Source organism: Coregonus lavaretus, assembly GCF_964263955.1.
Source record: "Coregonus lavaretus genome assembly, contig: HAP1_SCAFFOLD_1381, whole genome shotgun sequence".
Classification (NCBI taxonomy): Eukaryota; Metazoa; Chordata; class Actinopteri; order Salmoniformes; family Salmonidae; genus Coregonus; species Coregonus lavaretus.
Window position 1 is genome coordinate 106295 of NW_028166296.1, and position 15728 is coordinate 122022.

General features: G+C 45.5%; 1 protein-coding gene and 1 long non-coding RNA gene across 2 annotated transcripts in view; one reads left to right on the forward strand and one right to left on the reverse strand.

Annotated features, from left to right (window-relative positions):
- LOC311114899 overlaps positions 1-13173 on the reverse strand; it is a 112133-nt gene extending 98960 nt beyond the window's left edge. The window contains exon 1 of the long non-coding RNA XR_014611171.1: positions 13124-13173. This is a non-coding gene — a long non-coding RNA (uncharacterized lncRNA). The remainder of the gene's footprint in view (positions 1-13123) is intronic.
- LOC311114896 (stonustoxin subunit beta-like) lies at positions 1345-3111 on the forward strand. Its single transcript, XM_084190119.1, has 2 exons — positions 1345-1463; positions 2006-3111. Exons 1-2 carry the CDS (start codon positions 1385-1387, stop codon positions 2530-2532), a joined length of 606 nt encoding a protein of 201 aa, XP_084046245.1. The 5' UTR covers positions 1345-1384; the 3' UTR covers positions 2533-3111.
- Positions 13174-15728: the final 2555 nt, after the last annotated feature.

Sequence of the window (15728 nt, forward strand, 5' to 3'; positions counted from 1 at the left end):
ACACACACACACACACATTCACACTGGACACACACACACACACACACACACTTGACAAACACACACACACTCACACTCACACTGGACACACACACACACACTCAAACTGGACACACACACACACAATGGACACACACACACACACACTGGACACACACACACACACACACACACACACACACACACACACACACATCCTTGACACACACTGGACACACACACACTCACACTGGAGACACACAAACATACTGGACACACACACACACACACAAACATACTGGACACACACACATACACACACACACTGGACACACACAAACACAGTCACACACACTCACCCACCCACACACACACAAACTGGAAAAAATCACACTAGACACACACACACACGCTGGACCCACACATACGCACACATACACAAACAAACAAACACACTGGACAAACACACACACACAGACACAGACTGGACACACACACACACAAAAAGGAAACACACACACTCACACAGGACACACACACACACACACACACACACACACACACACACACACACACACACACACACACACACACACACACTGGATCCATACATACACACACTAGACACACATACACACACAAACAAACACATTGGACAAACACACACACACTGGACACACACAGACGCAGACTGGAAACACACACACACAAAAAGGAAACAAACACACTCACACAGGACACACACACACACACACACACACTGGATCCATACATACACACACTAGACACACACACATACTGGACAAACACACACACGCTGGACACACACACACACACACACACACACACACACACACACACACACACACACACACACACACACACACACACACACACATACACTGGACACACACACACACACACACATATACACACACACTGGACACACACACACACACACACTGGACATAAACACACACACACTGGACACACACACACATACACTGGACACACACACATTGGACACACGCACACACACACTGGACACATACACACACTGGACACACACACACACTGGCCCCACACACACACTCACACTGTACACACACACACACTGGACAAATACACACACAAAAAGGACACATACACAAAAAGGACACACACAGGACACAAACACTGGACACACACACACACACACACACACACACACTTGGACAAAGTTATATGCTGACTGTGTGTGTGTGTGTGTGTGAGTGTGTGTGTGTGTGTGTGTGTGTGTGTGTGTGTGTGTGTGTGTGTGTGTGTGTGTGTGTGTGTGTGTGTGTGTGTGTGTGTGTGTGTGTGTGTGTGTGTGTGTGTGTGTGTGTGTGTGTGTGTGTGTGTGTGAGTTCAGGTGTATCCCTCAATGACTGTCTGTTCTTCTGCTTACCGCTACAGTGTGGAACATGGTGGAGAGTACACAATGAAACCTGGACTTAGAAAATGTGAGTGTTCACTGCTGTGAAGAATATGACTAAGAATAAGTCTTAATTCAAGTGAAGTCAAAGTCAAAGACCACCATCATTACTTACTTGGTCATATTAAATATCAGCTGTAGTTCTACAGAAGCAGAAATCAGGGACACCAAAGTTTACAAAGAGTTGCTTTGACAATGTGTGTGTGTGTGTGACGTGTTTGTGTTACTTTAGAAATGTGTGTGTGTGTTAAGGGTTTGTGCGTGTGTGTGTGTTCAGGATGTGTGTGTGTGTGTGTGTGTGTTTGTGTGTGTGTGTGTGTGTGTGTGTTCAGTTTGTGTGTTTGTGTGTGTGTGTTCAGTGTGTATGTGTGTGTGTGTGTGTAATTAACAGGAATAAGAGTGTTTTATATTACCATACAGTATAACATATGATCATTCAACAAGTCTCAACCTTAACTTCTCCTTTTGATACCTAGAAACATCTACATTAAATGAATTAGTGAAAAGTGAGTTAACATTCTAATGTGAATGATGATGATTTCTAATATTGTGTCTGGTTTCATCCATCAGATGTCTGTGATCTCACACTGGACCTAAACACAGTAAACAGACTCCTCTCTCTGTCGGAGGATAACAGAAAGGTGACATGTAGGAGAGAGAAGCAGCCGTATCCTGATCACCCAGAGAGATTTGAGCACTGGGAACAGGTGCTGTGTAGAGAGGGTCTGACTGGGCGCTGTTACTGGGAGGTAGAGTGGAGTGGTAGAAGGGCTGATATAGGAGTGGCATATAAAGGAATCAGTAGGAGAGGATGGGGTAATGACTGTGGGATTGGATGGAATGACAAGTCCTGGAGTCTGATCTGCTCTGACAACGGTTACTCTGCCTGTCACAATAATAAGTCCACTACCATAGACGTCCCCTCCTCCAGATCCCACAGAGTAGGAGTGTATCTGGACTGGCCAGCCGGCACTCTGTCCTTCTACAGAGTCTCCTCTGACACACTGACCCACCTGAACACATTCCAATCCACATTCACTGAGTCCCTCTATCCAGGGTTTTGGGTTCATGATGTTGACTCCTCAGTGTCCCTGTAAATAATAACCATGGTAACACTGACACACACACACTAAACACACACACACACACACACACACTGTACACACACAGTGGACACACACAAACACACATACACACACACTGGACACAAACAAACACACACACACACACACACACACACACTGGACACACACACACACTGGACACACACACACACTGGACACACACACACACACACACACTGGACACACACACACACACACACCAGACACACACACACACACACACACAAACATATACACACACTAGACACACACACACACACACACACACACACACACACACACACACACTGAACACACACACTGGACACACACACACTGTACACACAAACACACACTGAACACACACACACACTGGACACACACACACACTGGACACACACACACACTGGACACACACACACACTGGACACACAAACACACACACACACACACACACACACACACACTGGACAAACACACACACACACACACACACACTGGACACACACACACTGGACACACTCACACTGGACACACACACACACACTGGACACACACACACACACACACACCAGACACACACACACACCACATACACTGGACACACACACACACAAACACATACACACACTAGACACACACACACACACACACACACACACACACTGAACACACACACTGGACACACACACACACTGGACACACACACACACACTGGACACACACAAACACACACCCACACACACACACACACACTGGACAAACACACACACTGGACACACTCACACTGGACATACACACACACACACACTGGACACACACACACTGTACACACACACACACACTGAACACACACACTGGACACACACACACACTGGACACACACACACACTGTACAAATACACACACACACACACACTGGACACACACACACTGGACACACACACACACACCGGACACACACACACACATACACTGGACACATACACACACACTAGACACACACACACACTGGACAAACACACACACTGGACACACTCACACTGGACATACACACACACACACTGGACACACTCACACTGTACACACACACACACTGGACACACACACATTGGACACACACACTGGACACACACACACTGGACACACACACACACACGGGACACACTCACACACTGGACACACACACACACTGGACAAACACACACACACACCCACACTGGACAAACACACACACTGGACACACACACACTGGACACACTCACACACTCCAGACACACACACACACACACACACACATACACTGGACACACACACACACACAAACACACACACACACACACACACACACACTGGACAAACACACACACTGGACACACACACTGGACACACACTCACACTGGACACACACACTGGACACACACACACACTGGACACATACACTGGACACACACACACACACTGGACACACACACAGACTGGACACAAACACACACACACACACCGGACACACACACACACTAGACACACACACACACACACACACACACACTGAACACACACACACACACTGAACACACACACACACACACACACACTGAACACACACACTGGACACACACACACACTGGACACACACAAACACACACACACACACACACACTGGACACACACAAACACACACACACACACACACACACACACACACACACTGGACAAACACACACACTGGACACACACACTGAACACACACTCACACTGGACACACACACTGGACACACACACACACTGGACACATACACTGGACACACACACACACTGGACACACACACACACACTGGACACAAACACACACACACACACACACACACACACACACCGGACACACACACACACTAGACACACACACACACACACACACACACACTGAACACACACACTGGACACACACACACATGACACACACAAACAAACACACACACACACACACTGGACACACACAAACACACACACACACACACACACACACACACACACACACACACACACACTGGACACATTTCCATGTGTTGGATTTTGATGAAAGGAAATCCCATATAGCCTACTGGACAGGACTTTGCTATGGCATCTTCTGTTTGGGTGTCTCAGGTCAGGTCTGAGCCATGATCAGAATGTGTCTCTGTGTCTATTTCCAGCCCTGCCATTTCTACCTGTCCTGATCTAGTGTTTCTCCCCTGACCTCCTCACACCGTCTCACTGTCCATGTCTGCTTTTAGCTCCCACCTCTACTTCACTGTGTTATAATGGACCTTATGCTTGTTATGTCACCTCTGGAACCAGTTATCAAACATACTGACCTTTCTGACCATATCCCATGGCCCTATTTTCTACAACTGAACATTTAAATTCCTCTATGAGTTTTGTTTCGTGTCCATTTACTTATGTATGTATTTGTTGTATATTGGGGTTGTGCTGCAGAGCATCATGGGGGTTTGTATGTGTTGAGATGATCACGTTCCAGATAAATGATTGAACTGATTCCTGTCTCCTGTCTCATCATTATTGAATTGTTATACAGACGTGGTTATGAAACCCACGAGACATAACAAAAGATTGGCGATGAGTAAGTCTGAATCTACAGGAACTATTCTGTCTGGAAGAAGTGGGTTTTTACAACTGTTTAAAACTGTTATTTTCTGTGGTCCAGTCTAGGCTAATGTTAGCACAGTGTATTGATAGCAGAGGCAAGTGCATAGTCTAGCTAGCTAAGAAAGAGAGTTAACCAGTGGTGTAAAGTACTTAGGTAAAAATACTTTAAAGTACTACTTAAGTAGTTTTTTGGGGGTATCTGTACATGACTTTACTATTCATATTTTTGACTACTTTTACTTTCACTTCACTACATTGCTGAAGAAAATAATGTACTTTTTACTCCATACACTTTCCCTGACACCCAAAAGTACTCGTTACATTTTGAATGCTTAGCAGGACAGGAAATGGTCCAATTCACGCACTTATCAAGAGAACATCCCTACTGCCTCTGATCTGGGGGACTCAGTAAACACAAATGCTTTGTTTGTAAATTGTCTGAGTGTTGGAGTTTGCCTCTGGCTCAACGTACATTTTAAAAACAAGAACATTGTCTGGTTTGCTTTATGTAAGGAATTTGAAATGATTTTTACTTGTACTTTTACTTTTGATACTTAAGTATATTTTAGCAATTACATTTACTTTTGATACTTAAGTATATTTAAAACCAAATACTTTTAGACTTTTACTCAAGTAGTATTTTACTGGGTGACTTTCACTTTTAGTTGAGTCATTTTCTATTAAGGGATCTTTACTTTTACTCAAGTATGACAATTGGGTACTTTTTCCACCACTGGAGTTAACATCGTCATGGACGGCAGAAAAGGACTCGAGACGGACATCGGAGTGGGAAAACAACATGATTAAAGGAAAGGACATTTATTCAACTGTGAAGACAAACCTTTTATTTAAAACTGCTAAATTAGCGAACTTAGGAGGAAACGTCAGTGAGTGAAGTGAATGAAGATCACGTGACTGAGGAAAATATTGCTTTGGTTGAGGACAATATTGAAGTGAGTGACAATCAGGAGCTTATTGAGAAACAAAAAATTATTGGAATTGTTGGAAACATTGGACAGTTTGATGAAAGTATTGAGCAGTGGAGCTTATATACAGAACGGTTTTGTCACGCCCTGGCTCTGGGGACTCTTTATGTTGAGCCAGGGTGTTAGTTTCTATGTTTAGTTTTCTATGTTTCTATTCTAGATCGTGTTTTCTATTTTTGGCCGGTTGGTTCCCAATCAGAGGCAGCTGTAGCTCGTTGTCTCTGATTGGGAACCATACTTAGGCAGCCTGTTTGGCACGGTTATTGGTGGGATCTTGTTCCGTGTAGGTTTGTGTTTGTTAACCGAGGACTTCACGTTTCATTTTGTTGTGTTGTAGTAAGTACTCATTAAAAGTATGTACGCATATCACGCTGCGCCTTGGTCCACTAATTACGACGATCGTGACAGAAGATCCCACCAAAGCAGGACCAAGCAGCGTTTCCAGGAGCAAACGCCGGAGGTAACATTGGTAGATGTCCTCCTTGGTTGGGGGAGGATAACGGAGGAGGAGGCCATCCGTTACCGGAGGGCGATGAAGGGGGAGACCCAGGCAGGAGAGGAGAAGCGGCGCCAACCGGGCAGTCGTCGGACAGGCGAGAGGCAACCCCAATAATTTTTTTTGGGGGGGGCACACGGCATGGACGACGGGGCTGCTGGAGGCAGCTACAGGGCGAGATTGTGGACTAGGAGAGAAGTGGAGAAGTGGCACCACCACGTTACGGTCAGGAGGGAAGGAGAGTGTAGAGGCACGGCGAGAGGTACTGGGGTGTGTTACCAGTCCGGTCCGGCCCGTTCCTGATCCCAGCACAAGGCCAGTGGTGTGTGTTCCCAGTACGGTCCAGCCTGTTCCTGTCCCTCGCACCAAGCCTGTGGTGCGCGTCGCCAGCCCGGCCCGGCCTGTTCCTGCCCCTCGCACCAAGCCTGTGGTGCGCGTCGCCAGCCCGGCCTGTTCCTGCCCCTCGCACCAAGCCTGGGGTGCGCGTCGCCAGCCCGGCCCGGCCTGTTCCTGCCCCTCGCACCAAGCCTGGGGTGCGCGTCGCCTGCCCGGCCCGGCCCGGCCTGTTCCTTACACTCGCACCAAGCCTGTGGTCAGGAGGGAAGGAGAGTGTAGAGGCACGGCGAGAGGTACTGGGGTGTGTTACCAGTCCGGTCCGGCCCGTTCCTGATCCCAGCACAAGGCCAGTGGTGTGTGTTCCCAGTACGGTCCAGCCTGTTCCTGTCCCTCGCACCAAGCCTGGGGTGCGCGTCGCCTGCCCGGCCCGGTCCGGCCTGTTCCTGCTCCCCGCACCAAGCATGTGGTGCGCGTCGCCAGCCCGGTCCGGTCTGTTCCTGCTCCCCGCACCAAGCATGTGGTGCGCGTCATCAGCCCGGTCCGGCCCGTTCCAGCTCCCCGCATCAAGCCTGTGGTGCGCGTCGTCAGCCCGGTCCGGCCCGTTCCTGCTCCCTGCACCAAGCCAGTGGTGCGCGTCGTCAGCCCGGTCCGGCCCATTCCTGCTCCCCGCACCAAGCCAGTGGTGCGTGTCGTCAGTCCGGCACAGCCCGTGCCTGTTTCACCGGTGCCTGGTCAGGTACCGGTCAGCTACTCCACACCGGAGCCTAAGCAATCCGCTCCACCGATGTCCAGTCCAGCTCCAGCCAGCGGGACCAGACCAGGGGCGCTACGGGGGGGTAGTTAGAGAGTGGTGGTCACGCCCGGAGCCGGATCCGCCTCCGAGGCGGAATGCCCACCCGGCCCCTCCCCTGTTGGGTTTAGTTGGCGCGGTCACAGTCCGCGCCTTTGGGGGGGGGGTACTGTCACGCCCTGGCTCTGGGGACTCTTTATGTTGAGCCAGGGTGTTTAGTTTCTATGTTTAGTTTTCTATGTTTCTATTCTAGATCGTGTTTTCTATGTTGGCCGGTTGGTTCCCAATCAGAGGCAGCTGTAGCTCATTGTCTCTGATTGGGAACCATACTTAGGCAGCCTGTTTGGCACAGTTATTGGTGGGATCTTGTTCCGTGTAGGTTTGTGTTTGTTAACCGAGGACTTCACGTTTCGTTTTGTTGTGTTGTAGTAAGTACTCATTAAAAGTATGTACGCATATCACGCTGCGCCTTGGTCCACTTATTACGACGATCGTGACAGGTTTGAATAGTTTGTTCTTGTAAATGACATGGATGAGGACAACATTGTGCCTACATGTTTTAGTGTAATGGGGCCAAAGACATTTAATTTACTAGGCAGCCTGCTACAGCCAGACAGAACAGGTAATAAGACGTATGGGGATATTGTGGAGATACTTAAAGGACATATTTCACCAGAACCACTAGTTAATGCTGAAAGGTTCAGGTTCCACAGGAGACATCAGGAAGAGGGAGAATCAGTAACAATGTTTGCTGCTGCATTAAAGAAACTACCAGAACACTGAGTTTAATGATGTTGTAAATGACAACATTAGAGACAGACTAGTATGTGGGCTACGGAGTGAAGCTACACAAAAGAGACTGTTGACTGAAAGTCATCTGACCTTGGCAAAGGACATTGGAATCAGTGTGTCCATGGAACTAGCTGCTAAAGAGGCTCACCAGTTGAGTTCATCAGGAACTTAGTGGGTTCATCTAACAATCCTAATCACCAGCTGATACATTGTAATCACCTTACACCTAGAAAATATAATTTTATGAAAATCTTAACCTCTCTGTGTGATCTATGTAATCAAGGTGCCTTGGACTCCTTTAATCATATGTACTGGGAGTGACCAGGGGACATTGTTTGGGAAAGTGATACCCTCTGTCTTATCTGCTGTAGTGGATATCATCATACTTTGTTCCCCAAAACTGTTATCACTTAATGATAATTCACCACTATCATTACAGAAAATATGTTTAATGTTGTCAGGTTTGACAGCAGCTAAAAATATGTTGTCAACCACCACGCCTCATTGGATCAGCACTTTTATAGATACAGTTGAAGTCGGAAGTTTACATACACCTTAGCCAACTACATTTAAACTCAGTTTATCACAATTCCTGACATTTAATCCTAGTATAAATTCCCTGTCTTAGGTCAGTTAGGATCACCACTTTATTTTAAGAATGTGAAATGTCAGAATAATAGTAGAGAGAATGATTTATTTCAGCTTTTATTTCTTTCATCACATTCCCAGTGGGTCAGAAGTTTACATACACTCAATTAGTATTTGGTAGCATTGCCTTTAAATTGTTTAACTTGGGTCAAACGTTTCGGGTAGCCTTCCACAAGCTTCCCACAATAAGTTGGGTGAATTTTGGCCCATTCCTCCTGACAGAGCTGGTGTAACTGAGTCAGGTTTGTAGGCCTCCATGCTCGCACACGCTTTTTCAGTTCTGCCCACACATTTTCTATAGGATTGAGGTCAGGGCTTTGTGATGGCCACTCCAATACCTTGACTTTGTTGTCCTTAAGCCATTTTGCCACAACTTTGGAAGTATGCTTGGGGTCATTGTCCATTTGGAAGACCCATTTGCGACCAAGCTTTAACTTCCTGACTGATGTCTTGAGATGTTGCTTCAATATATCCACATCATGTTCCTTCCTCATGATGCCATCTATATTGTGAAGTGCACCAGTCCCTCCTGCAGCAAAGCACCCCCACAGCATGATGCTGCCACCCCTGTTCTTCACGGTTGGGATGGTGTTCTTCGGCTTGCAAGCGTTCCCCTTTTTCCTCCAAACATAACAATGGTCATTATGGCCAAACAGTTCTATTTTGTTGCATCAGACTAGAGGACATTTCTCCAAAAAGTACGATATTTGTTCCCATGTGCAGTTGCAAACCGTAGTCTGGCTTTTTTATGTAGGTTTGGAGCAGTGGCTTCTCCTTGCTGAGCGGCCTTTCAGGTTATGTTGATTTAGGACTCGTTTTACTGTGGATATAGATATTTTTGTACCTGTTTACTCCAGCATCTTCACAAGGTCCTTTGCTGTTGTTCTGGGATTGATTTGCACTTTTCGCACCAAAGTACATTCATCTCTAGGAGACAGAACGCGTCTCCTTCCTGAGCGGTATGACGGCTCCGTGGTCCCATGGTGTTTATACTTGCGCACTATTGTTTGTACAGATGAACGTGGTACCTTCAGGCATTTGGAAATTGCTCCCAAGGATGAACCAGACTTGTGGAGGTCTACAATTATTTTTCTGAGGACTTGGCTGATTTCTTTTGATTTCCCCATGATGTCAAGCAAAGAGGCACAGAGTTTGAAGGTAGGCCTTGAAATACATCCACAGGGACACCTCCAATTGACTCAAATTATGTCAATTAGCCTATCAGAAGCTTCTAAAGCCATGACATAATTTTCTGGAATTTTCCAAGCTGTTGAAAGGCACAGTCAACTTAGTGTATGTAAACTTCTGACCCACTGGAATTGTGATGCAGTGAATTATAAGTGAAATAATCTGTCTGTAAACAATGACTTGTGTCATAAACAAAGTATATGTCCTAACCGACTTGCCAAAACTATAGTTCATTAACAAGAAATGTGTGGAGTGGTTTAAAAATGAGTTTAAATGACTCCAACTTAAGTGTATATAAACTTCTGACTTCAACGGTAGATATAGATGTATATATATACCATCACCCAGCAGGGTTAGGGTTAGGACAACTGTCTATAATATAGATATAGATGCATATATATACCATCACCCAGCAGGGTTAGGGTTAGGACAACTGTCTATAATATAGATATAGATGTATATATATATATATATATATATATACAGTGGGGAGAACAAGTATTTGATACACTGCCAATTTTGCAGGTTTTCCTAATACAAAGAATGTAGAGGTCTGTAATTTTTATCATAGGTACACTTCAACTGTGAGGGATGGAATCTAAAACAAAAATCCAGAAAATCACATTGTATGATTTTTAAGTAATTAATTTGCATTTTATTGCATGACATACGTATTTGATCACCTACCAACCAGTAAGAATTCCGGCTCTCACAGACATGTTAGTTTTTCTTTAAGAAGCCATCCTGTTCTCCACTCATTACCTGTATTAACTGCACCTGTTTGAACTCGTTACCTGTATAAAAGACACCTGTCCACATACTCAATCAAACAGACTCCAACCTCTCCACAATGGCCAAGACCAGAGAGCTGTGTAAGGACATCAGGGATAAAATTATAGACCTGCACAAGGCTGGGATGGGCTACAGGACAATAGGCAAGCAGCTTAGTGAGAAGGCAACAACTGTTGGCGCAATTATTAGAAAATGGAAGAAGTTCAAGATGACGGTCAATCACCTTCGGTCTGGGGCTCCATGCAAGATCTCACCTCATGGGGCATCAATGATCATGAGGAAGGTGAGGGATCAGCCCTGAACTACATGGCAGGACCTGGTCAATGACCTGAAGAGAGCTGGGACCACAGTCTCAAAGAAAACCATTAGTAACACACTACGCCGTCATGGATTACAATCCTGCAGCGCACGCAAGGTCCCCCTGATCAAGCCAGCGCATGTCCAGGCCCATCTGAAGTTTGGCAATGACCATCTGGATCATCCAGAGGAGGAATGGGAGAAGGTCATGTGGTCTGATGAGACAAAAATAGAGCTTTTAGGTCTAAACTCCACTCGCCGTGTTTGGAGGAAGAAGAAGGATGAGTACAACCCCAAGAACACCATCCCAACTGTGAAGCATGGAGGTGGAAACATTATTCTTTGGGGATACTTTTCTGCAAAGGGGACAGGACGACTGCACCGTATTGAGGGGAGGATGGATGGGGCCATGTATCGCGAGATCTTGGCCAACAACCTCCTTCCCTCAGTAAGAGCATTGAAGATGCGTCGTGGCTGGGTCTTCCAGCATGACAACGACCCGAAACACACAGCCAGGGCAACTAAGGAGTGGCTCTGTAAGAAGCATCTCAAGGTCCTGGAGTGGCCTAGCCAGTCTCCAGACCTGAACCCAATAGAAACTCTTTGGAGGGAGCTGAAAGTCCGTATTGCCCAGCAACAGCCCCGAAACCTGAAGAATCTGGAGAAGGTCTGTATGGAGGAGTGGGCCAAAATCCCTGCTGCAGTGTGTGCAAACCTGATCAAGACCTACAGGAAACGTATGATATCTGTAATTGCAAACAAAGGTTTCTGTACCAAATATTAAGTTCTGCCTTTCTGATGTATCAAATACTTATGTCATGCAATAAAATGCCAATTAATTACTTAAAAATCATACAATGTGATTTTCTGGATTTTTGTTTTAGATTCCGTCTCTCACATTTGAAGTGTATCTATGATAAAAATTACAGACCTCTACATGCTTTGGAAGTAGGAAAACCTGCAAAATCGGCAGTGTATCAAATACTTGTTCTCCCCACTGTATATATATATATATATATATATATATATATATATATAAACCATCACCCAACAGGGTTAGGGTTAGGACAACTGTCTATAATATAGACCCCTATCTGTTAATGTGCATGAACACAAACACACATTTCTAAAGTAACACGAATGCGCCACACACACACACACACACACACACAAAATTGTCAAAGCAACTCTTTCTGAACTTTGGTGTCCCTGATTTCTGCTTCTGTAGAACCAGCTGATATTTAATATGACCAAGTAAGTAATGATGGTGGTCTTTGACATTTTCTCAGTCCAGGTTTCATTGCGTTCTCTCCACCATGTTCCACACTGTAGCGGTAAGCAGAAGAACAGACAGTCATTGAGGGATACACCTTAACTCACACACACACACACACACACACACACACACACACACACACACACACACACACACACACACACACACACACACACACACACACACACACACACACACACACACACACACACACACACACACACACACACGGTCAGCATATAACTTTGTCCAAGTGGTGGTAAGAATGTTTGTCTTAACTAGCCTGATAACTCCAACATGTCTGATATGAACATTGACATAAACCCTCTATATACTTGAGTTTCTCCAGTCTGCAGTGTGGATCCTCCAGTCCAGCAGAGAGCAGAGAGACTCCTGAGTCTCCTGGGTGATTGTAGCTCAGGTTCAGCTCTCTCAGGTGTGAGGGGTTTGACTTCAGAGCTGAGACCAGAGAAGCACAGCCTTCCTCTGTGACTAGACAGCCTGACAGCCTGCAAAGAGTCAAATCATATTAAAACCACACTGCTATTCTTTGGTGGTGAAAATAGAGTGATATAGAGTATCATTGTCCTGAAATCTGTTGGGGGGAGGGGGGGCCCTGACCTCAATGATCTTTGTGCCTCTGAAAATATCTCATACATCATTATTTACGATTCATTCATGATTATTAAAATCATGGTAGCAACTAACAGAAAATGCATTCAACAAGTTTGTAGTCACAAGCTTGATGTAATCACTGCTATTCTTTGGTGGTGAAAATATTGGCAGTATAATTTCAACATTTTCAGTTAAATCAGTGTCCTGAAACCTGCCCTATCTATTCATAAATGGATGTTTCATTATTAGAAATGACAAATTATCAAAGTATTGCTTGTAGTGACAAAAATCTATAGTAGACAGAAAAGACCAGTTTAAAATGCAGTATCAGTCAAAAGACAGACAGTGAGGTATCAGATTTAGTTTGTATTGAGTCCACATCATATCTACAGTGCATTCAAAAAGTATTCAGACCCCTTGACTTTTTCCACATTTTGTTATGTTACAGCCTTATTCTAAAATAGATTAAATTAGTTATTTTTCCTCATCAATTTACACACAATACCCCATAATGACAAAGTGAAAACAGGTTTTTAGACATGTTTGCAAATATATAGAAATACCTTTACAGAAGTATTCAGAACCTTTGCTTTGAGATTCGAAATTGAGCTCATGTGCATCCTGTTTCCGTTGATCATCCCTGAGATGTTTCTACAACTTGATTGGAGTCCACCTGTGGTAAATTCAATTGATTGGACATGATTTGGAATGGCACACACCTGTCTATATAAGGTCCCACAGTTGACAGTGCATGTCAGAGCAAAAACCAAGCCATGAGGTCGAAGGAATTGTCCGTAGAGCTCCGAGACAGGATTGTGTCGAGGCACAGATCTGGGGAAGGGTACCAAAAAATGTCTGCAGCATTGAAGGTCCCCAAGAACACAGTGGCCTCCATCATTCTTAAATGGAAGAAGTTTGGAACCACCAAGATTCTTCCTAGAGCTGGCCGCCCAGCCAAACTGAGCAATCGGGGGAGAAGGACCTTGGTCAGGGAGGTGACCAAGAACCTGATGGTCACTCTGACAGAGCTACAGAGTTCCTCTGTGGAGATGGGAGAACCTTCCAGAAAGACATCTCTGCAGCACTCCACCAATCAGGCCTTTATGGTAGAGTGGCCAGACGGAAGCCATTCCTCAGTAAAAGGCACATGACAGCCCGCTTGGAGTTTGCCAAAAGGCACCTAAAGGACTCTCAGACAATGAGAAACAAGATTCTCTGGTCTGATGAAACCAAGATTGAACTATTTGGCTTGAATGCCAAGCGTCACGTCTGGAGGAAACCTGGCACCATCACTACGGTGAAGCATGGTGGTGGCAGCATCATGCTGTGGGGATGTTTTTCAGCAGCAGGGACTGGGAGACTAGTCAGGATCAAGGGAACGATGAACGGAGCAAAGTATAGAGAGATCCATGATGAAAACCTGCTCCAGAGCGCTCAGGACCTCAGACTGGGGTGAAGGTTCACCTTCCAACAGGATAACGACCCTAAGCACACAGCAAAGACAACACAGGAGTGTCTTCAGGACAAGTCTCTGAATGTCCTTGAGTGGCCCAGCCAGAGTCCGGACTTGAACCCGATGGAGCATCTCTGGAGAGACCTGAAAATAGCTGTGCAGCGACGGTCCTAATCCAACCTGACAGAGCTTGAGAGGATCTGCAGAGAAGATCATGGAGCCTCTCCAGCAGTATGTTCTGGTTGTGGATGGGGCCTTGGTACCTGTCCTGTGGAGATGGCCTCAGTGTTGAGAGGATGATCCACTGTAAAAGATCACGCAACACTGGAGCAACAGCCGCTGTAAGACTGGAAGGTCTTATTGAGGCACCACAGGAATTCCACAAAGAGATTCTACTCCTCCAGGTGATTACATAGAAATTCAACAATGTACATTTGTTAATGACCAAAAGGTATTGAAACAAGTATTCACACCCACTCATACGTTATGACGTAGGAAACTATGAATATAAGGAAATTATATTGACTCTGCCAATCTGTGCAGAATAAACGACAATTGGAGCCTTGTATCTAAATAATCCATCCAAATTGACATTGTTCTGTGTGAAACCTCAAATGTATTATTAACAGACATCCTTAAGGACATAATGGATTGTCTCTTTTCAGGCCACAGTGAAGCCTCAAGAAGGACACTGACTCAGATGAAGGCAGCCTTCTCCCACAAAGCAGTGAAAAAATTAGTCCAGGACAATGTCCAGCATGTGTGAGACATGGTGCAGGTGTGGAGATTCATCCATTTGACACATTACTTCATTTTAAATACTGGATTTACACATCCTGTAGTTACACATCCTGTAGTAACGCATCCTGTTG

Excerpts from the sequence above, each read along its gene's own strand:
- LOC311114896 (XM_084190119.1), top strand. The coding sequence starts at position 1,385 with ATGACTGTCTGTTCTTCTGCTTACCGCTACAGTGTGGAACATGGTGGA. Across the intron at positions 1,464-2,005 it reads GAAACCTGGACTTAGAAAAT|ATGTCTGTGATCTCACACTG; the intron begins GTGAGTGTTCAC and ends TTCATCCATCAG.